Below are 24,282 nucleotides of genomic sequence, written 5' to 3'. Positions count from 1 at the left end.
TGGCAGCTTAACTAGTGTACTTATTGTCCAGTTTTATCTTGCAGTGAGACTATACTCAATCATTTATTCCCTGGCCCTGGGGTTATTTGTTTGGCTTCACCATCAATTGATCTACTATGAGTTTTTCTTAAAATCATCTAAGCTTTTCCTTAGCAGGAATCAAAGGCCACTGCCAGGTGATATGAAGAGAAGGAGAAGTAGAGGCTCTCGTATGGGGATGATGGATCTTTGTTATGGTCTATTGCAGAAACAGATGCAAAACTAACTGATACTTACTTTGTCCATTCAAGTCCTGAAATAGAGGATAGTTCCACTCCTCAAGGGATTTAAGAAAGAGGTTACAGGACTCTGAACCCTTTTTCAAAATCATGTGAATGATCCCTCTAGCAGCATCCTGCTCCACCTTCTCGCAGCAAATGATGTTTACTTCTTCGCAATTCAGAACATTCCATACAAATAGGTCATCTGTAATTTGCTTTATAACAGTCATTCCCATTCTTTGAATAAGGGCTTGGCTATTGTCCTTTATGAAATTCACTGAGGAGATGGGGAGAAATATACATATTTATTTATTTATATAAAATGTGCATATCCGGCCGGGCGTAGTGGCTCACGCCTGTAATCCCAGCACTTTGGGAGGCCGAGGCGGGTGGATCACAAGGTCAGGAGATCGAGACCATCCTGGCTAACACGGTGAAACCCCGTCTCTACTAAAAATACAAAAAATTAGCTGGGCACGGTGGCTGGTGCCTGTAGTCCCAGCTACTCGGGAGGCTGAGGCAGGAGAATAGCGCGAACCCAGGAGGCAGAGCTTGCAGTGAGCTGAGATAGCGCCACTGCACTCCGGCCTGGGCGAAAGAACGAGACTCAGTCTAAAAAAAAAAAAAAAAAAAAAAAAAATTGTGCATATCAGCATCAGCATCTGTCTCCAGAGCATTAGGGCCATGCATTTTTTTCCTGTGGGCATCTCCTGAGTTATGGAGATGCCAAATACCTGAATTCCAGGCCTTCAAGAAATGCTCTGCAAAGCATTTTTTTTTTTTTTGAGACAGAGTCTTGCTGTGTTGCCCAGGCTGGAGTGCAGTGACGCGATCTCGGCTCACTGCAAGCTCTGCCTCCTGGGTTCAAGCAATTCTCCTGCCTCAGCCTCCTGAGTAGCTGGGATTACAGGCACGCACCACCACGTCCGGCTAATTTCTGTATTATTTGTAGAGATGGGATTTCACCATTTTGGTCAGACTGGTCTCGAACTCCTGACCTTGTGATCCACCTGCCTTGGCCTCCCAAAGTGCTGGGATTACAGGCGTGAGCCACCGTGCCCGGCCTCTGCAAAGCATTTCTAACCCCAGAGTTACTGATGAGCAAGATGGTTTTGCTTTGGTGAAGAAGTAAGGTGAGTTATCTTGTCCCTCCGATATAAAGCAGTCCCCAGTGAGGTCGTAGTGGTAAGACCGTTGGCTTTAGAATAATGGCACTGGCCTAGGATCTGCCACTTGCTACCATCTGTGTGACCTTGGCAAGTCACTAAGCCTCTTTGAGTCTATTTCAATTACGTGCTGCTGGCTGGGCGCAGTGGCTCGCGCCTGTAATCCCAGCACTTTGGGAGGCCGAGGCGGGCGGATCGCCAGAGGTTGGGAGTTTGAGACCAGCCTGACCAACATGAAGAAACCCTGTCTCTACTGAAAATGCAAAATTAGCCAGGCGTGGTGGTACATGCCTGTAGTGTCAGCTACTCAGGAGGCTGAGGCAGGAGAATCTCTTGAACCTGGGAGGTGGAGGTTGCAGTGAGCCAAGATGGTGCCATTGCACTCCAGCCTGGGCAACAAGAGCAAAACTCCATCTCAAAAAAAAAAAAAAAAAAAAAAGTATGTGCTGCTAAATGTTTCACAAACTGGCCCTCTGGAAGTAAAGGCCCTAATTTGTAGCATTCACCAATCCCCGTGGTATAAGTATTCCTACCGTGGCCTATTTCAAGCTAACAGCGTATGTTAACTGGCCAACAAAAATCCTGAAAATTCAATAATCAGGTTTCACATCACAGTAAGAACCAGCTCCAGCACACTGGGGATTCCTCATCTGTACAATGGTGTCAAGAACAGTATTTAACTTAGGAAGTTGTTACAATAATTCATGTATAGTATCTCATACAAAGTAATAACTCAATATATGTTAGCCTTTATTCAGGTGTCACCAGACAAAGGAAGAGCACATTGTATCTCCCACAGACTTTGGTCTTTTCTGAAGAGTATCACATCAAAACATTGGTTTTTATCCAATGTAAGCTCTTTCGCCTGGTCTTGAGGGTAGCTGTGTCCTTTTTGTGTCTGACTCTGCAAGGTCTAATTCTGAAATGTAGACCACACCGTACCCAGGCACTGTACCCACGCTATGTTTGTGACAGCTTGGAGAAATGTCTTCCTGGTTTTTAACTCTCGGACACCGTCTGCACTAGATTTCTTCCCGGGCTAGGCTAGTCCGGGTTTTTTTTTTTTTTTTTTTTTTTTTTTTTTTTTCAGACGAAGTTTCACTCTTGCTGCCCAGGCTGGAGTGCAATGGCATGATCTCAGCTCACCGAAAACTCTGCCTCCCGGGTTCAAGCAATTCCCCTGCCTCAGCCTCCCAACTAGCTGGGATTACAGGCATGCGCCACCACACCCAGCTAATTTTGTATGTTTAGTAGAGATGAGAGTTCTCTATGTTGGTCAGGCTGGTCTCGAACTCCCGACCTCAGGTGATCTGCCCGTCTCAGCCTCCCAAAGTGCTAGGATTACAGGCGTGAGCCACCACACCTGGCCGCTCCTGGCTTTCAAACCTGTGTGGACTGATCAGAGAGGGAATGCACTCCTCTCAAAGACCCTAGAACCTCTCTGGCCTGAAATGCACCATCAATCACTCCAAGCACCAGGACCCCACCCCAGCTGTCCTTTCTCACCACTGCAGAGCTCTACTGCTGACCTCAGCCGGAATATTCCCTGTCTACATGTCCTGCAAGAGAGTCCCATCTCTCTCCTTCTGGGTTCTCATCTGTTCTCTAGCTTCCACATCATCCCTACGGAAGTAACCTCTAAGTCTGTGTCCCATTGTGATCTTCAGTTTAGAGCTAAAGAAATACAGCCTCAGCCGGGCGCAGTGGCTCACGCCTGTAATCCCAGCACTTTGGAAGGCTGAGTTGGGCGGATTATCTGAGGTCGGGAGTTCGAGACTAGTCTGACCAACATGGAGAAACCCTGTCTCTACTAAAAATACAAAATTAGCCAGGCATGGTGGCACACGCCTGTAATCCCAGCTACTCAGGAGGCTGAGGCAGGCGAATCACTTGAACATGGGAGGCAGATGTTGCAGTGAGCTCAGATCGCGCCATTGTACTCCAGCCTGGGCAACAAGAGTAAAACTAAAAAAAAAAGAAATACAGCCCAGAAACGCTTAGAGACCCACACACACACAAGTTCACAGCCTAGCCTTCCTAAGACTACCTTTCTTCACCTATAAAATGAAGACACGTTATTTAAAAGGCTGTAATTATTTAAAAGACTCATTATATTGAATAAGTCACATAACTCTCATACACAAAAATGTCTTAAAATTGGAAAAGTGGCTAGGCGTGATGGCTCACACCTGTAATCCCAGCATTTTGGGAGGCCGAGGTGGGTGGATCATGAGGTCGGAAGATCGAGATCATCCTGGCTAATATGGTGAAACCTCGTCTCTACTAAAAATACAAAAAATTAGCTGGGCACGGTGGCACGCGCCTGTGGTCCCAGCTACTCAGGAGGCTGAGGCAGAAGCATCGCTTGAACCCAGGAGGTGGAGGTTGCAGTGAGCCAAGATCACACCACTGCACTCCATCCTGGGCTACAGAGTGAGACTCCGTCTCACAAAAAAAAATTAATATATATATATATATATAAACAGTAAGATATTATTTTACTATGTTATATCTCCTTGTATGTAGACAATCATACTCCTTCCTTATCAAGTAATTAGGTGGAAAAAATGCTGCTCATTTATTCATTAATTATTCATTCTTTTCAGAATATCTCTTTGTCTAGACCAATGCTTTTCAATAGAACTTTCTGTGATAATGAACATGTTCTCTATCTGCATTATACAATATGGTAGTCATTAGCCACATGTGACTACTGAGTACTTGAAATCTGGCTACAGTGACTGTGCAACTGAAGTTTACATTTTATTTTATTTAAATTCACCTTTAAATAGCTACAGAGGGCTAGTGGCTGCTATTAATATACTAGATAGTGCAGGTCTACACCCAGTCATTTAAAGTGGAAGGAGCTACCTTTTGGTTGCCACTTAGATCTACACCATGTTTCTTCACAATGAGCTTGACATGTGTAGCTCTCTGCTGTCTGGCTGAACAGGTGATGAGAATTAACAGTTTAAAACATACACCTGGTCACTCTTTGTGTAAGTCCTATCCTATCTGTGGTTCTGCCTTTTATCACAGGTTACCATATTTGTAACTGAATTCCTACAACAACAGAAGAATATTTATTGGTAATTCCACATATGACTGGTCAGAGGAAGCCATGAACTGATTTTCCGTTTAACATCACCAGTATTTGGTAGCAGACTGTGTAACCAGGAAGATGTTATTTCTCATATACTTACTTGTTCTGAATGAAAGCTTCCCACCTTTCTATAACTCAATAGAAAATATTATTTCCAAATGGAAAGGTCAAAGGTGATCCCAATATTGTCCTCTTTTTTCTGTAAAACTACTCTTCATTCTGTAAAACAAACAAAACAGAACCAGAGACTATCAGGTGGAGGGGCTGGTGCAATTATCTAGGTAATGCCCCGCTTTTCATAGATGAGAAAATGGTGACCCAAACCAGATAAAAACTTGCTCAAAGCCCCTGGCTATTCATGGCCATGCCCTAAAGAGAACCCAGGCGTCTGCACTCCTGGCCTAGAGCTCTAAACTATGTTCAACTGGAACTTTGCCCTTCTCTTCAAAGTTTCTTCTCATTTCTGCTGTTCAGAGCCAAGAAGGCAACTTGGAATTAAATGTCAGAAGACAGTATAAGTGTCAACATGAATGGTGCAGAGGGTACGTTCTCTCCAGTATTTCTAGGAAAGAGTATATGAACTGGAATCATCCAGGGAGGAAGTTTTCATGGAGGAGACAGCACATGAACCAGGTCTTAAAGGATAACTAGGGCTGGGCGTGGTGGCTCACGCCTGTAATCCCTACACTTTGGGAGGCCGAGGCAGGCAGATCACCTGAGGTAGGGAGTTCGAGACCAGCCTGACCAACATGGTGAATCCCCGTCTCTATTAAAAATATAAAAATTAGCTGGGCGTGGTGGCACACGCCTGTAGTCCCAGCTGTTCGGGAGGCTGAGGCAGGAGAATCACTTGAGCCCGGGAGACGGAGGTTGCAGTGGGCCGAGATCGCGCCACTGCACCCCAGCCTGGCAGACAGAGCGAGACTCTGCCTCAAAAAGAAAAAAAAAATGGATAAGTAAGATGAGGCCAGGTAGTTGGGCTGGGGTGGAGGTGGAGGTGAGGATGTACAACGCCTTGCAGGTGAGAGGATGAGATCAGGGAGTATGCAAAGGGGAAAAGTTCTCTTGTCCTCTTCGCAGGGCGTGTGATGGGGGTGTGGCTCGCTTCTTCAGTGCCCGCTGCTCAAACCTCTAGGGGAGCATACAGATGGGCGGGCTGTGGGGTTCCAATCCCACGGCAGTGTCTAGTGGTGAATGTTTACAGCTCCTGAAGCCCCAGTGGGTGTGTGTTACAGGGTGCTCTTTTAGTTTAGCTGTCCGTAGGCGGCTTGTGTTAGCTCAATGCGACCCCTGCCTTATTGCAAGGACAGAGGGCTTTCTGTATTCCGGGGTTCTTGCCTTGGTGTACCGGAGGAATTGGATCACACGTGGTCTTGGAGAATGAGCGCAAGGTTTTATTGAGTGGAAGAAGCTCTCAGCAGATGGGGTTGCCAGAAGGGAGATGGTTTTTCCCCGGAGTCAGACCGCCACCAACTCTTCTCCAACCCTCCAGGCCAAACTCCGCGTCATTCCTCTGGTGGATGGCCCGCTGGCTCTTCTGCCAGCATTCTCCCTTCAACGTCCTCTCGATGTCCAGCTGCTTGTATCTTCTTCCGCCGATGTGTTCCTCTCGACGTCCAGGCGCTTGTGTGTCTGCCTGCAAGGGTCTCCGGGATTTTTATAAGCATAGGATGACGGTGTGGCAGGCCAGGGGGGCCTTGGGAAATGCAACATTTGGGCGCCAAGGCAGGAGTGCCTGTCCTCACCTAAGTCCGTGGGCACAGGCCTGGGGATGGAGCCCTTGCCAGGGACGCGCCCTTCTCTTCCCAGCACTTCCCTGCCCCCCTTCCCTATAAATATGAGTAATTGAGGAGACAGACAAAAGGAGTTATGCTTCCAAGGTACAAAGGCGAAAAACTATGGAAAGCCTTGTATGCCAAGATGAGGCATTTGTTCTTTATCCTATCAGCAACTGGGAGAGATTATGGTATGAGGAGCATGTTTAAAGTGATGTTTTAAGATAAGAAACGATTTCAATTTCCTGGTATGGTCCTGTCATTTCATCCTCCTAGATGCTTTAAAAGCAACTTCCTTTCTCCCTTTCCCCTCCACACACTCCGAAAAGCAGGTGCCCGGAAGCCTCTGAGACTGCTCTGTGTGCATTCCCAAAACAAGTCAGATGATTTACCCCGGCTCCTCATACACACATACACGACCCCCTGCATCAGGATGAAGATGCAAAGTCTGAATTAAAGACAGCATGAGAGGGCAGACAGGAAGAGAACTAGAATCACTGGGTGGAGAGAAACAAAATGGGAGCTATGTGAGTGTGATTGCGATATGTGAATGGAGTTGGTTTGGGAACTCATGTTATCCTAACATTAAAACTCTTTCTTTGAGACAGGGTCTCACTCTGTCACCCAGGCTGGAGTGCAGTGGCCCGATCATGGCTCACGGCATCCTTAACCTTCTGGGCTCAGGTGATCCTCCCACCTCAGCCTCCTGAGTAACTGGGACCACAGGTGTGTGCCACCATGCCTGGCTAATTTTTTTTTTTTTTAGAGATAGAGTTTTGCCATGTTGCCGAGGCTGGTCTCAAACTCCTGGGCTAAAGTGATCTGCCTGCCTCGGTCTCCCAAAATGCTGAGATCACAAGCATGAGCCACCGTGTCTGGCCATTACCCTAATATTTTATAATGAACATTTTCAAACATAGAGAAAATCCATCCCTCTATTCATTTATCAATCTATTTTACTTATTTTCTTGCACATTCAATATAAGTTGCAGACGTTAGTACATTTCTATGTCCATATAATTAACTAGAATTCAATATTGGTTTATTATTCTTTCTTAGGAAAAATTCACCTACAGTGAAAGCAGAGATCTTAACCGTACCCTTTGATGAGCTGAAAAATGCTACCTCAAACACCTATCAAGACAGAAAACATTGCCCTCTCCTTAGTATCCTACGCCCCTTCCCAGTCAAATTCCATCTCTGCCACACCCTCAAAGAAAATCACTATTCTGATTTTTTTAAACCGTAAATTAGCCTGTTGAAGAACTTCACATAAACGGAATCATACAGTATGTGCTACTCCTTTCATTCCACACAATGTCTGTGTAAGTCAATCATGCTGTTGCTTGTAGTATAAGTAGTTTGTAACATTTCATTGCTTAGTAGTATTCTACTGTATAAAATACTAGAGTGTATTGGCTGGGCACGGTGGCTCACGCCTGTAATCCCAGCACATTGGGAGGCCGAGGTGGGCGGATCACCTGAGGTCAGGAGTTCAAGACCAGCCTGGCCAACATGGCGAAACCCTGTCTCTACTAAAAATACAAAAACTACCCGGGCATGGTGGCTCATGCCTGTGATTCCAGCTACTTGGGAGGCTGAGGCAGGAGAATTGCTTGAACCCAGGAAGTGAAGGTTGCCCTGAGCCAAGATCGTGCCACCACACTCCAGCCTGGGCAACGACAAAAAAAAAAAAAAAAAAAACTAGAGTTTATTTATCTATTCTCCTGTTGATGGATGTTTGGGTTGTTTTCAGTTTGGGGCTATCATAAATACAGAACAATGAATAATTTTGTACAAGGGGGTCCTTCCCCACAAAAACTTCTCTAAGAATAGCTTACTTTGACTCTGATCTTTCTAATTTCACAAGCTCTTTGAATAAGGATCTCCTCAGTTTAAACTAGATGCTCACAGCCATGGCAAGTTTGCTGTGAATGTTCCTGTTGTGAGAGTGATAAGTGAGGGTAAGAAAGTCCTAGGTAAAGTTTCCTTTTTATAAAAAGCAGCCCCCAAATCATTTCTTTTCTAATAAAAAGCAGCCTGAAAAATTAAGCTGCAAGTATAGATAAGCTAAAAGCTTGCATTGGTAAATGCCAGTAGCTGTGCCCATAGAAAAAAGCCACCTGGGGGCCAGGCCTATTCAACATGGCGGATCCATCTTCCCTTTTCTTTTTCAACCATGTGTACAGTAGGAACAGACAACGTAGTGCCGGCCAGATAGAGACCCCATCTCCATAATAAAACATAAGGGTGGAATGGCCGGCTTCTTTGTGTGCTATGCAAACATTATACCTGTTCTGACCAATCTCTCAGTCCCTATGTATATCAGACACCACCTTCTCAAGTTCACCTATAAAACCCCATGCATTGGCTGGGCGCAGTGGCTCACCGCCTGTACTCCCAGCACTTTGGGAGGCCGAGGCAGGTGGATCACGAGGTCAGGAGATCGAGACCATCCTGGCTAACACAGTGAAACCCCGTCTCTACTAAAAAATTCAAAAAATTAGCCAGGCGTGGTGATGGGCGCCTATAGTCCCAGCTACTCGGGAGGCTGAGGCAGGAGAATAGCATGAACCTGGGAGGCAGAGCTTGCAGTGAGCAGAGATCGCACCACTGCACTCCAGCCTGGGTGACAGAGCGAGGCTCCATCTGAAAAAACAAAACAAAACAAACAACAACAACAACAAAACCATGCATTTCACCACAAAACCACTCACTCAGGTTCCCCTCTCTCTCTACAGGAGAGAGAGCTATTCTCTTTTCTCTTTCTTTCGCCTATTAAGCCTCCACCTTTTTTTTTTTTTTGAGATGGAGCCTTGCTCTGTAGCCAGGCTGGAGTGCAGTGGTGCCACCTCAGCTCACGGCAACCTCTGCCATCTGGGTTCAAGCGATTCTCCTGCCTAAGCCTCCTGAGTAGCTGGGATTACAGGTGCATGCCTCTTCACCCAGCCAATTTTTGTATTTTTAGTAGAGATGAGGTTTCACCATGTTGGCCAGGATGGTCTCAATCTCCTGATCTTGTGATCTGCCCGCCTCGGCCTCCCAAAGTGCTGGGATTACAGGTGTGAGCCACCGTGCTTGGCCTAAACCTCCACTCTCAAACTCACTTCTTGTATGTCTGTGTCCTCGATTCCTTTGGCGTGAGACAACAAACATCAGGTATTTACCCCAGACAATGATGCTGCTTCAAAAGCATACCTATTTTCAGAAAATAAAATTTCCCTTTTATGTTAAAACTGATTCATTAACAATATAAAAAAAAAGTCATTGAAATTGGAGCAGCCAGGCACGGTGGCTCACGCTTGTAATCCCAGCACTTTGGGAGGCCGAGGCAGGTGGATCACGAGGTCAAGAGATCAAGACCATCCTGGCCAACACGGTGAAACCCCGTCTCTACTAAAAATACAAGAATTAGCCAGGCATGGTGGCAGGCGCCTGTACTCCCAGCTACTCGGGAGGCTGAGGCAGGAGAATCACTTGAACCAGGGAGGCGGAGGTTGCAGTGAGCCGAGATTGTGCCACTGCACTCCAGCCTGGTGACAGAGCGAGACTCTGTGTTAAAAAAAAAAGAAAAAGAAAGAAAGAAAGAAGAAAGAAAGAGAAAGAAAGAAAAGAAAAGAAATTGGGGCAGCTCAGGAGCTTAAGTAAGGGCACATTTTGGTGTCAGGATTACGTTCAAACTACAGCTCTACCACTGACACACTAAGAGTCCTCAATCAAGGGGTAGTGACTGGCACACAGGAAGGACTCAGTGAATGGCAGCAGCTGTAGATTCTTCTCTCCCTTTCTACTTCCCCAAAAAGGGGTGGGTTTGGGAAGAATCAGACCATCCCTGACTGGGTCAAAGTTTAAGTGAGAATAGAAAAAGAGGAAGAAGATAGAGGAAGGAGCTAAGACGTATAAAGTTTTTAATTGCTCTCAAGAACAAAATCAACCCATACACTGAAGCTCATGTAATTTTTCTCAGTTACCCACTGGCATAAAGAATAGGGCTGTGGACCAGGCGTGGTGGTTCACGCTTGTAATCCCAGTGCTTTGGGAGACCTAGGAGGGTGGATCACCTGAAGTCAGGAGTTTGAGACCAGCCTGGCCAACATGGTGAAACCCTGTCTTTGCTAAAAATACAAGAAATTAGCCAGGCGTGGAGGTGCACACCTGTAATCCCAGCTACTTGGGAAGCTGGGACAGGAGAGTTGCTTGAACCCAGGAGGTGGAGGTTTCAGTCAGCCAAGATAGCACCATTGCACTCCAGTCTGGGTGACAGAGAGAGACTCCGTCTCAGAAAAAAAAAAAAAAGAATAGGACTGAGACCTGTGTACTCCCCTGGAATGTAGCTATGGCCCTGCAACCCCTCCCCGCAAGCTGTCCAGTGAATAACTGAATTAGGTGGAAGAAGTCCTTTCCCCACATTTGTACATTGGAAAATAATATATATTATATATATAATACATATAACACATATTATATATATAATACATATAACACATATATTATATATATAATATATATAACACATATATATATCATATATATAACACATATATTATATATATCATATATATAACACATATATTATATATCATATATATAACACATATATATAACACATATATAATATATATATAACACATATATCATATATATAATATATATAACACATATATCATATATATAATATATATAACACATATATCATATATATAATATATAACACATATATCATATATATAATATATATAACACATATATTATATATAATATATAACACATATATTATATATAATCTATATAACACATATATTATATATAATATATATAACACATATATTATATATAATCTATATAACACATATATTATATATAATATATATAACACATATATTATATATTATATATAACACATATATTATATATAATATATATAACACATATATTATATATTATATATAACACATATATTATATATAATATATCTAACACATATATATAATATATCTAACACATATATTATATATAATATATCTAACACATATATTATATATATAATATCTAACACATATATTATATATATTATATATAACACATATATTATATATATTATATATAACACATATATAATATATATAACACATATATTATATATAATATATATAACACATATATTATATATAATATATATAACACATATATTATATATTATATATAACACATATATTATATATTATATATAAGACACATATTATATATATAATATATATGACACATATTATATATATAATATATATGACACATATATTATATATATATTATATATGACACATATATTATATATATAATATATAACACATATATTATATATATAATATATAACACATATATTATATATATAATATATAACACATATATTATATATATAATATATAACACATATATTATATATATAATATATAACACATATATTATATATATAATATATAACACATATATTATATATATAATATATAACACATATATTATATATATATAACACATATATTATATATATATTATATATAACACATATATTATATATATTATATATAACACATATATTATATATATTATATATAACACATATATATAATATATGTGACACATATATTATATATATAATATATGTGACACATATATTATATATATATATATGCAGAGAGAGAGAGACAGAGAGAGAGAGATGGAGTCTCACTCTGTCTCCCAAGCTGGAGTGCAGTGGCACGATCTTGGCTCGCTGCAACCTTCGCCTCCCAGGTTCAAGCGATTCTCCAGCCTCAGCCTCCCGAGTAGCTGGGACTACAGGCGCACGCCACTATGCCTGGCTAATTTTTTGTATTTTAGTAGAGACGGGGTTTCACCATGTTGCCCAGTCTGGTCATGAACTCCTGAGCTCAGGCAATCTGCCTGCCTCGGCCTCCCAAAGTGCTGGGATTACAGGCATGAGCCACCGTGCCCGGCTGGAAAATAATATTTAGTACTAATTCTAAAATTGGCATTTTCTTACAAATGGTTACATGAGCTCCTCAGAGAACTGAAGTTTCTCTGGACCCATATAACCCACGTCTATGGGGTCATTCCCACACCTCACAGATAAAATAAGGGAAAGAGTACATATAATTAGGAGCAGACAGGAAGCACACGCAAATGGAAAATGTGTGTGGGCTTTGGCATTGCAGATCTGAATTCAAATCCTCACTCTGCACCTTATGAGGTAAGTATCCCTAGACATGTTACTTAGCCTTTCCAAATCTTGCTTTCCGAATCATGCATAATATCCACCTCCCTGAACTGTTGTGAAGATTAAACATGAAAGTAGTTGTGACAAAGATGGTCAGTGGTGTTATCTGTCTTCCTTTCTAGTAAAAAGGCTCTAGACTAGAATGTTCTTAGGTCTTTAATAGGCTTCAGCAATCTCACATGTTAATATTAGTGTTATGTGCTGAACTGGGCTTCCCCCAAATCCATATGTTGAAGCCCTGAACCTCAGAATGTGACTGTATTTGTAGACAGGGCCTTTAAAGAGGTCATTAAGCTCAAATGAGGCTGTTATGAGAAGAGGAAATTGGGACACACAAAGGGAGATACCAGGAATGTGCATACAGAGAGAAAAGGCCAAGGAGAGAGGCGTGGGGAGAAGCCAATCCTGCTGACACCTTGATCTCGGACTTGCAGCCTCCAGAACTGTGAGAATATAAATTTCTGTTGTGTAAGCCACCCAGTCTGTGGTATTTTAAATACATTAATACGACTAATATTATAAAAGTGTGTGAACAGTTAAGAAGTGTGCTGACCAGGTTCTATCCTAGTTTTGTAGACAATTAGCAGTGTGATGTAGGGCAGGACATTTAACTCCTCTCTACCACATTTTCCACTTCTCAAAGCCAGGCTGCAAGGATCAACTGAGATAATGTATGTAAAGACCCTATCACGAAATAGGTGTCCCATAAAGGGTGATTTCTTTCACTTCTGTCTCCAAATATCAGGTTTCTCATCAGTAACTTGGGACTGATGAGATGGATGGACTAAGTAGTCCACCTGGTTCCTTTCAGCTTTGATCGTCTGTGATTCTAACAACAGTCTTAGCAACAAGAGTGAGTTTCCTGGCCAGGCGCGGTGGCTCACACCTGTAATCCCAGCACTTTGGGAGGCCGAGGCGGGCAGATCACGAGATCAGGAGTCGAGACCAGTCTGACCCACATGGTGAAACCCTGTCTCTACTAAAAATACAAAAATTAGCTGGGGCGCGGTGCCAGGTGCCTGTAATCCCAGCTACTCAGGAGGCTGAGGCAGGAGAATTGCTTGAACCCAGGAGTCAGAGGTTGCAGTGAGCCAAGATTACGCCACTGCACTCCAGCCTGGGTGACAGAGCAAGACCCCGTCTCAAAAAAAAAAGAGTGAGTTTCCTTTCTGTAATGCCAAAAAGTGTTTCCAAAGTCCTTTCCATCTCACAGTAGTCCAAGGGGTACATGTAACCCTTGAATCTGATGAAGCCCCAGCAGACCCGATTAACCACCCCTAAAGGTTTCTTGGCAGGCAAAACCAGCCAGGCATGCAAACCACACTCGTCAATGTTAAGGCTTTTGTACATCCCAGACACAAGCTTTAACTGAATGTAAACCCAGATTTTAATATTTGGGCCCCAGACCTTAAAAATCCCATTCTCTCTACCCACAGTACCTGGCTGAGCAATCCAATTGCCCTCTTCTTGGGGGACCAAGACATGTTTTTAAAATAAAGTTTCTTTGTATTTGCTTTCCGTTTCAGTGAGGCCTCGAGTTCTTGTAGACGAGATACCTTCTTGTTCTGTGAGAGGACAGTGTACAGAGAGGGGAACTGCTGAGCAGTTCCTTTTTTTTTTTTCAAAGCACAATAAAAGTGGTTTGGACACAAGTACTACCAGTTCAGAAAGGGAAGATGGGTGTAGGCAGGAGCAGCCAGGGAAGAAGTAGGACTTCAGAGTAAAAGATGCAAGAGCTAGAAATTCTGTCAAGAAAGGAATGACTCATTTGTTTCCTGTTTGTTCACAACATATGAATTCTATTGCTGTTGAGTTACTTATTCTATACCTTAAAATGAAACAAAGTCTTTTGAACATCCAACACAACATGTATTTTCTTTTCTTTTTCTTTATTCCTTTTTTTTTTTTTTTTTTTTTTTTTGAAACAGAGGAGTCTTGTTCTGTCACCCAGGCTGGAGTGCAGTGGCACATTCTCAGCTCACTGCAACCTCTGCCTCCCAGGTTCAAGCGTTCCTCCTGCCTCAGTCCTCCCAGTAGCTAAGACTACAGGCATGCACCACCATGCCCGGCTAATTTTTGTATTTTTAGTAGAGACAGGATTTCACCATGTTGGCCAGGCTGGTCTCGAACTCTTGACCTCAGGTAATCTGCCCACCTCAGCCTCCCAAAGTGCTGGGATTACAGGCGTGAACCACCAAGCCCAGCCCCAACATGTATTTTTAATGCTTAACCATGGGAGACAGAGCAGTAAATGAAATGAGCCAGCTTAGTTGGCTAAAGCACACTGCTACTGCATTCAAGGTCATGCTTACCCCTGTACCTTGAATCCCAGAGGACTTCCAGCAGATGTGCTCTCTCAGTCAGCAGGGTTCTGAGCAAGGTCACACAGGGCAAACAGATCACCAGTTTTGGTCCACTCCACCGATGACGCACGGGGACATCCTCCAGAGTATAAACAGCCAGGGGCTTGCACGGGCACACTCACATTGGACATTTGTGTTCACAGACCCCAGGAGGCCAGCTTATACTCAGCTGAGGACTGAAGAAATCTCTCTGCGCTTCTCTTGAGGATGACATTCTTGCTTACTCTTTCCTCTGTCTTTGCACAAGCTACCAGGAACATGTCTTTATGTTACATAACTTCTTATTTCAAAAAGAGCATTCTGACAGTAGCCTATCTGCCATAGAGGGATATCAAAGTTTCCCGGCAAATAAATGTCTACATCCTGGGTTTTCTAAGGGGGCATCAGTGTCAGTGTTTCCCAACTTGTGAGGTGGGTTTCTCTGAAGTGAGATTGAGGGCTACACTATCAGCTAGATTTTTACATTTTAATGAAGCCTATATATAAACATATGTTCAAGAGAAAAAACTGCAAAGACAGCCACCAAAATAGTAATGGTACTTATTGCTGGGGAATACAATTATAGGCAATTTTAAATTTCTTTCTTTGGCTTATCTGTATATTCTAATTTTATTTATTAACTAATTTATTTGTTTTTTATTTTATTTATTTATTTATTTATTTATTTATTTATTTGAGACAGAGTTTCGTTCTGTTGCCCAGGCTGGAGTGGAGTGCAGTGGCTCCATCTTGGCTCACTGCAACATCTGCCTTCCAGGCTCAAGCAATTCTTGTGCCTCAGCCTCTTGAGTAGCTGGGATTTCAGGTGTGGGCCACCACCACGGCTAATTTTTTGTATTTTTAGTAGAGACAGGGTTTTGCTATGTTGGCCAAGCTGGTCTTGAGCTCTTGGTCTCCAGTGATCCACCCGTGTTGTCTTCCTAAAGTAATGGGATTACAGGCGGGAGCCACCATGCCCAACCTGTATATTCTAATTCTTCATAGCAAACACCTATTACTTTTGTACTAATAAATTATGTAATATAGAATAAAAAGGGAAAATGTAGAAATATGGTTGTAGTAGGCTGAATAATGGCTACCCAAATATCCCAGATCCTAATCCCTGGGAACTGTAAATATTGTGTCTTTTCAGATGTGTTCCATTTAAGGCTCTGAAGATGGGGAGAGAATTTTGGATGATCCAGGTGGGCCCTTAATAATGGTCCTTATTAGAGAGAGCCAGAGGGAAATTTGAAACTGACAGGAGAAGTCAGTAAGACCATGAATGCGAGATTTGAGTAATACGGCTATGAGCCAAAAGATGCCAGCGGCCACCTGCAGCTGGAAGAGGCATAAATGGATTCTCCTCTAAAGCTCCCAGAAGGAGTGTGGCCCTGCTGACACCTTGATTTTAGCCCCATGATACTGATGTTGGACTGCTCCTCAGAACTGTGAAAGAATACATTTCTGTTGTTTTAAACCACCCAGTTTGTGATATTTTGTTACAGCAACCACAGTAGACTAATACAGTAGTATTTCATAGTAAAATAAGCAAAATTATATCCATATTTATTCAAGTACGTCTTCCAGGCTGCCTCACCAGTTTCCTTTGCGAGTGGATTTGCAGTCAGGTGTTTTCAGGGCATTTCAAATAGGTAATTAACTAGTAACTTCGGCATCCTATGTTCCAACAGTTATGTCCCCTGCCCTTATGCTCTTCCTCCCAGTCTCTCCCAACGCTTATTATCCTGGGAGTGTGGTAAAGTGGAAATGCCCAGAGCTCTGGAGCCAAATAGACCTGAGTTCAAGTCTGGGTTCCTCCCTGTGACTAATACAAGTCACTTTAGCTTCTTAGCGGTGCGAGGATGGTTCCCCAAGTTGCCCCAGGGTTGTTGTGAATATCAGCTGAGATGCCATCTGTGAAGTACCACATGGCACTAACTATTCTGTGACTTTAAGCATATGTAGCTACTCATGCTTTTCACTCCCAGTTTAATGCGGAGGGAAGGGAAAAGTCACGATACTTTTCTTCCTAGAGGCCTGTAACTCATAACTCCAAAAATAATTATTCCGGAATTCTGTTAGTCTTCTGCTTACATATTTAGTGGCAGAGAAGTCACTGGGCCAAATCAGGCGGGCAGCTTCCTAATATGCCTTAATAAAGAGGGGTCAATTTTTTTTGAGATGGATTCTCACTTTGTCACCCAGGCTGGAGAGCAGTGGCCGCAATCTCGGCTCACTGCAACCTCCACCTCCTGGGTTCAAGCGATTCTCCTGCCTCAGTCTCCCAAGTAGCTGGGATTACAGGCACACACCACTATGCACAGCTATTTTTTTTTTTTTTTTTTGACACAGTTTCATTCTTATCACCCAGGCTGGAGTGCAATGGTGTGATCTTGGCTCACTGCAGCCGCCGCCTCCTGGGTTCACGCCATTCTCCTGCTTCAGCCTCCCGAGCAGCTGTGCTTACAGACGTTTGACACCACGCCTGGCTAATTTTTGTATTTTTGTAGAGATGGGGTTTCACCATGTTGGCCAGGCTGGTCTCGAACTCCTGACCTCAGGTGATCTGCCCACCTCGGCCTCCCAAAGTGCTGGGATTACAGGTGTGAGCCACAGTGCCTGGCCAGGAGGGTTAAATCTTCTTGACTACCTCCTTTAGGAAATAGAAGTACATTGTGCCTATTATCCTCTGCCATATCTATATTTATATTATGTATAATATATTATTATCATTTATATATAAGTATATATTATACATATTACATATACATATATAAATATATCATTTATAAATATAAGTTATATAATATATTTACATATATTATATAAATAATATTTATATACAATATTATATAAATACATATATATACAATATTATATAAATACATATATTTATATGTAAGTATATAAATACAAATATTTATAAGTATATAAATATATATAATTCGCCATCCTCACCCCTTAAAATTGGACTAATAATTCAGATACTCTATGTAAAAGAGGCTTTGGTAGAATAAACTAAATGCTGGAGGACAGATTGACTCTCAAGGAGTCTGAAATCCTGTTCTAAAATTAACATTTGAAACAACTAGAGATATTTGGCAAGAAGAAGAAAGAATTTCAAGGAGGTTTGATAACTGTGTTATTTGTGGAGGCATGGCATAGGGAAGAGGGAACATGTTTCAGATGCCTATGACAAATGAAAATCATGTACAAGGAGTCAATTAATGATAAAATTACTTCTTTAGGGGAATTAGTCATGCTTTTTTTTTTGAGACAGAGTCTAACTCTGTCACCCAGGCTGGAGTGCAGTGGCATGATCTCAGTTCACTGCAATCTCCATCTCCCAGGTTCAAGCAATTCTCCTGCCTCAGCCTCCCGAGTAGCTGGGATTACAGGCATGCGCCACCATGCCTGGCTAATTTTTGTAATTTTTAGTAGAGACGGGTTTTTGCCTTGTTGGCCAGGCTGGTCTTAAACTCCTGGTGTAAAGCAATCTACCCGCCTCAGCCTCCCAAAGTGCTGGGATTACAGGCGTGAGCCACCACGCTCAGTCTCGTCGTGCTTTTTGCACTCCTTGCATTTGTGTTCCAGTATTTGGGCAGTTTCCCAGATTATGATACTAACATCCCCAAGGTAGCAGCCATTTACCAGGTTGCTAAGATATGGCTACCTCCTCCTCTTGTTCCAAGTCTACATCTCAGCCTTCAGATGCATGTTCTTCACCCCTGCCTGACACATTGGCTCTCTCTCTCTCTGCTACTCCCAGCTCTAGTAGAGGACTGAAAATTCCAGACTTCCTCAATGCTACAGAGAGAAGCCTCCAGAAGCTAGGCAGGAGGGTGTACCCCCACCATCCACTGATGCTCTAGATTTCTGGGTCGATGGACTCAGGGCTACTGAGAGTAGTCCTGATAGGAAAAAATGAGCAGAGCTTGCTAGACAGTATCTAAAATCATTCATCATGGCTGGGCGCGGTGGCTCACACCTGTGATGCCAGCACTTTGGGAGGCTGAGGTGGGCGGATCACCTGAGGCCAGGAGTTTGAGACCAGCCTGGGCAACGTGGTGAAACCCCATCTCTACTGAAAAATACAAAACAATTAGCCAGGCATGGTGGTGCATGCCTGTAATCCCAGCTACTCAGGAGGCTGAGGTATGAGAATCACTTGAACCTGGGAGGTAGATGTTGCAGTGAGCCGAGATGGTGACACTGCACTCCAGCCTGGGTAACAGAGTGAGATCCTGTTTCAAACAAAACAAAACAAAATGATTCATCTGGGTGGGCGTGGTGGCTCACGTCTGTAATCCCAGCACTTTGGAAGGCCAAGGAGGGTGGATCACCTGAGGCCAGGAGTTCAACACCAGCCTAGCCAACACGGCAAAACCCGTCTCTACTAAAAAAAAAAAATCGAAAAATTAGCCAGGCATGGGGATGCATGTCTGGAAACTCAGCTACTCGGGAGGCTGAGGCATGAAAATAGCTTGAACCCGGGAGGCAGAGGCTGCAGAGGTTGTAGTGAGCCAAGATCACGCCACTGCACTCCAGCCTGGGCAATTGAGCGAGACTCCGTCTCAAAAGAATAAAATAAAATAAAATAAAATAATAATTCATTCACCACACTTTAAGAGGGTGGTCCTGGGTTAGCCTATTTATGTTTGAAAAGTGAACATACTGTTTTCTAGCGTTAAAAAATCTAATTGTGCAAAAGTATGCAATGAATGAGATAATTACCTTTACAGCTCAATGAAGAAAATGTAGCAAGCATTGGATGTACTTGTACACCAGGAGTCCTCAAGCCCCGGGTGCTAACTGGTACAGGTCCATGGCCTGCTAGGAACTGGGCCGCACAGTAGAGGTGAGCAGCTGTGAGCAAGCATGACCCCCTGAGCTCTGTCTCCTGTCAGATCAGTGACAGCATTAGATTCTCAGAGGAGTGTGAATCTTACTGTGAACTGTGCAGGCAAGGGATCTAGGTTGCATGCTCCTTATGAAACTCTAATGCCTGATGAACTGAGATGGAACAGTTTAATCCCAAAACCATTCCCCCTCCCTCAACCCCCCCATCCACGGAAAAATTGTCTTCCATGAAACCCTGGTGCCAAAAGGCTGGGGATTGCTGTTCTACACCATTAGAAACTAATTGAACTGTTTTTATCTTTTTAGAATACTTTTTTTGTGTGAGATAGAGTCTAACTGTGTGACCCACGCTGGAGTGCAGCCTTGACCTCCTAGGCTCAAGTGATTTTTCCACCTCAGCATCCCAAGTAGCTGAGACTACAGGCACTTACCACCACACCCAGCACATTTTTTTTTTTTTATTTTTGTAGAGACAGGGTTTTGCCGTGTTGCCCAGGCTGGTCTCAAACTCCTGGACACAAGCAATCCTGCTACCCTGGCCTCCCAAAGTGATAGCATTACAGGCGTGAGCCACCATGCCTGGCCTAGAACACCTTTTATTCACAAAGGTAGTTTTTTGAAAATACAGAAAAGACCAAAAAAAAAAAACAACAACAAAACACAATCCTGCCACCCCAAATAATCACTAATGAGCCTAAAGAGGTATCTCATTGTGGTTATGACTTACATTTCCCTTGTGACTAATGATGTTGTGCACCTTTGATGTGCTTATTGGCCAAATGAATATCTTCTTTGTGAAGCATCTGTTCAAATCTTTTGCTCATGTTTTCATGACATTGAGTTATAAGGATTCTTGAAGTATTCTGGAGACAAATCATTTATCAGATGTCTGGATTGTGACTATTTTCTTCTAGTTTGTGATGTGCCTTTTCATTGACTTAACAATGTCTTTCAAAGAGCAGAACTTTAAATTTTTGATGAAATTCTATTCATATATATTATATATGTATATATGTATATATATTATATATGTATATATGTATATATATTATATATGTATATATGTATATATGTATATATATTATATATGTATATATGTATATATGTATATATATTATATATGTATATATGTATATATGTATATATATTATATATGTATATATGTATATATGTATATATACGTATATATAATATATATACGTATATATAGAGAGAGAGAGAGAGAGAGAGAGAGAGTCTGGCTTTGTTGCCTAGGCTGGAGTGAAATGGCACGATCTCAGCTCACTGCAACCTCTGCCTCCTTCAAGTGATTCTCCTGGCTCAGCCTCTCAAGTAGCTGGGACTACAGGCGCACGCCACCACGCCAGCTAATTTTTTGTATTTTTAGTAGAGATGGGGTTTCACCATGTTGACCAGGCTGGTCTCGAACTCCTGAACTCAAGTGATTCACCCACCTCGGCCTCCCAAAGTGCTGGGATTACAGGCGTGAGCCACCACACATGGCCTCACCATTTTTTTAAGTGATTTGTGCCTTTTGTGTCCTATTTAAGACCTTTGTTATCCCAATGTGGCAAAGACTCCATCTGCAATCTTAATTCCCCTTTGCCATGTAACAAACATACATATTCATAGTGCTATGGTCTGCATGTTTATGTCCCCACAAAATTCATATGTTGAAATCCTCACCCCCAAAATATTAGGACGTAAGGCCTTTTGGGGGTGATTAGGTCATGGGTGAGAAGTCTTTATAAATGGGATTAGTGCTCTTATAAAAGAGGCCCAGGCCGGGCACAGTGGCTCAAGCCTGTAATCCCACCACTTTGGGAGGCCGAGGCGGGTGGATCACGAGGTCAGGAGATCGAGACCATCCTGGCTAACACAGCGAAACCCCGTCTCTACTAAAAATACAAAAAATTAGGTGGGCGTGGTGGCAGGCGCCTGTAGTCCCAGCTACTCGGGAGGCTGAGGCAGGAAAATGGTGTGCACCCGGGAGGCGGAGCTTGCAGTGAGCCGAGATTGTGCCACTGCACTCCAGCCTGGGCGACAGAGCAAGACTCTGTCTCAAAAAAAAAAAAAAAAAAAAAAAGAGGCCCAACATGTAAGCCATAAATATATACACCAACTGTGTACCCATAAAAATTAAAAATTAGGCTACTCAAGAGGCTGAGGCAGGAGGATTGCTTGAGCCAAGGAGTTTGGGGTTATAGCGAGCTATGATTGTGCCACTGCACTCCAGTCTGACCAACAGAGCGAGGCACCCTGACTGGAAAAAAAAAAGAAAAAAAAAGGCCCGAGAGAGCCCCTCATCCCTTCCACCACGTGAGGATATAGTGACAAGATAGCCAACTATGAACCAGGAAATGAGCCACCAAATTTGCCAGCACCTTGGTCTTAGACGTCCCAGCCTCCTTAACTGTGAGAAATAAATTTGTTGCTTACAAGCCATCCACTCTATGGTATTTTGTTATAGCAGCCCAAACAGACTAAGACATGTGGATTCTGGATTTTAGAATGTAGACATCTCTGGGGGGCCATTATGCTGCTTATCACATATACCCTTTATTAGAATGAGGAACTTGTGTTCCTAATTTGCTAAGTGTTTTTGTCATGACACATATTGTTTACTACGTGCCAACCACTCTAAGTGTTTTAAACATGTCATTTAACTCGCATCTATGAGATAATTATCACCCCTGCTTTACAGAGGAGTAACTTAGGCTTAAAGAAATTAACTTGCCTAGAGTAATATAGCAAAGTGGAAAAATAAGATTTGAACAGAAATATGTTAAAACCAAAGCTCAAACTTTTAGTAACTGTTGTTAAAATATACTGCAGATTGGATATTATTCACTTTCTGCATAAGGTCATTCACTTGTTTTTTTAACAGCTTTGTTGAGATATAATTCATATACCTTACAACTCATCCATTTAAAGTGTACAATTCAGTGGCTTATAGTATATTCACAGTGTTGTGCATCCATCACCATGATCAATTTTAGAACACTGACTGAGCAAAATGGCCCACTCCTATAATCCCAACATTCTGGGAGGCTGAGGTTGGGGGATTGCTTTAGCCCAGGAGTTCGAGACCAGCCTGGGCAATGTGGCAAAACCCCATCTCTACAAAAAATACAAAAATATTAGCCGGTCATAATGGCACGCGCCTGTAAGTCCCAGCCACTTGGGAGCCTGAGGTGGGAGGATCATTTCGGCCCGTGGAGTCTGAGGCTGAAGTGAGCTGTGATTGTGCCACTGCACTCCAGTCTGGATGACAGAGTGAGACCCTGTCTCAAAAAAAAATTTTTTTTAGAACATTTTTTGTTAGCCCCCAAAGAAAACCTGTCCTCCTTAGCTGTCGCCTTGATCTACTGTCTGTCTTTATGGACCTGCCTATTCTGGACATATCATATAAATGGAATAATAATATGTGGTCCTTTTTGATTGGCTTCTATCACTTAGCATAATGTTTTCAGGGTTCATCCAAATTTTAGTATGTATCAGTACTTCATTCATTTTTATTGCCAAATAATATTCCATTGTATGGATATACCAGTTTATTCACTTATCAACTGATAAACCTTTGAGTGGTTTCCACTTTTTGTCTATTATGAATATTGCTGCTATGAACATTAGTGTGCTTGTATCCACACGAATTTTTGTGTGGCCATATGTTTTCATTTCTCTAGGAGTGCAATTGCTAGATCTTATGGTACATATATGTTTAACCATTTGAGGAACTGCCAGACAGTGTTCTAAAACAGCAGCTACATTTTGTGTCACAAAGAGCAGTGTATAAGGGTTCCAATTTCTTCACATCCTTGCCAACACTTGTTATTTCTATCTTTTTAAAATTACAGCCATCTTAATGGGTGACATGCATCTCGTTGTGGTTTTGCATTCATTTATTCTTGTGTTTCTTCACTCCTCTAAAAAATAAGTGAGGTCGGGCGCAGTGGCTCATGCCTGTAACCCCAGCACTTTAGGAGGCTGAGGCAGGTGGATCACGAGGTCAGGAGTTCAAGACCAGCCTGATCAATATGTGAAACCCCATCTCTACTAAAAATACAAAAATTAGCCGGGTGTGGTGGCGCGTGCCTGTAGTCCCAGCTACTCGGCAGGCTGAGGCAGGAGAATCGCTTGAACCCAGGAGGTGGAGGTTGCAGTGAGCCAAGACTGTGGCACTGCACGCCAGCCTGGGTGACAGAGCAAGACTCTGTCTCAAAGATAAATAAATAAATAATAAGTTAGCAGATAAATAGCATAATGGCATATTTGTGATAAGTGCTAGGAAATACATAACTAGGGTACTATAATAGCGATTAATATGGTGGTCAAGGAAGCTAGGACGGTGACCTCACCTTATTTAAGCTGAGGTCTCATGGACGAATGGAACCAGCCCTGAAAGCGCAAAGGAACAACGTTCTAGTCAGAGAAGAGCAAACACAGAAGCCTTGAGGTGAGAAAGAGCTTAGCTAATTCTAAGAACTGAAAAAAGGCCAAGA

The 24,282-nt window shown here is 42.5% G+C and overlaps 1 protein-coding gene across 1 annotated transcript in view; it reads right to left on the bottom strand.

Annotated features, from left to right (window-relative positions):
- Positions 1–14,263, bottom strand: part of NLRC4 (NLR family CARD domain containing 4) — a 45,391-nt gene extending 31,128 nt beyond the window's left edge. Inside the window, exons 1-3 of the mRNA XM_024242172.3 lie at positions 14,015–14,263; positions 4,630–4,748; positions 277–537 (exon numbers count right to left, since the gene is read on the bottom strand). Coding sequence (XP_024097940.3) covers positions 277–537; position 4,630 — 262 coding nt within the window. The 5' untranslated portion in view covers positions 4,631–4,748; positions 14,015–14,263. The remainder of the gene's footprint in view (positions 1–276; positions 538–4,629; positions 4,749–14,014) is intronic.
- Between the last annotated feature and the right edge of the window lie 10,019 nt (positions 14,264–24,282).

Source organism: Pongo abelii, chromosome 12 (genome assembly GCF_028885655.2).
Source record: "Pongo abelii isolate AG06213 chromosome 12, NHGRI_mPonAbe1-v2.0_pri, whole genome shotgun sequence".
Classification (NCBI taxonomy): domain Eukaryota; kingdom Metazoa; phylum Chordata; class Mammalia; order Primates; family Hominidae; genus Pongo; species Pongo abelii.
Note: the sequence above shows the minus strand (reverse complement) of the source record. Positions and strands in the feature narration are given on the sequence as shown.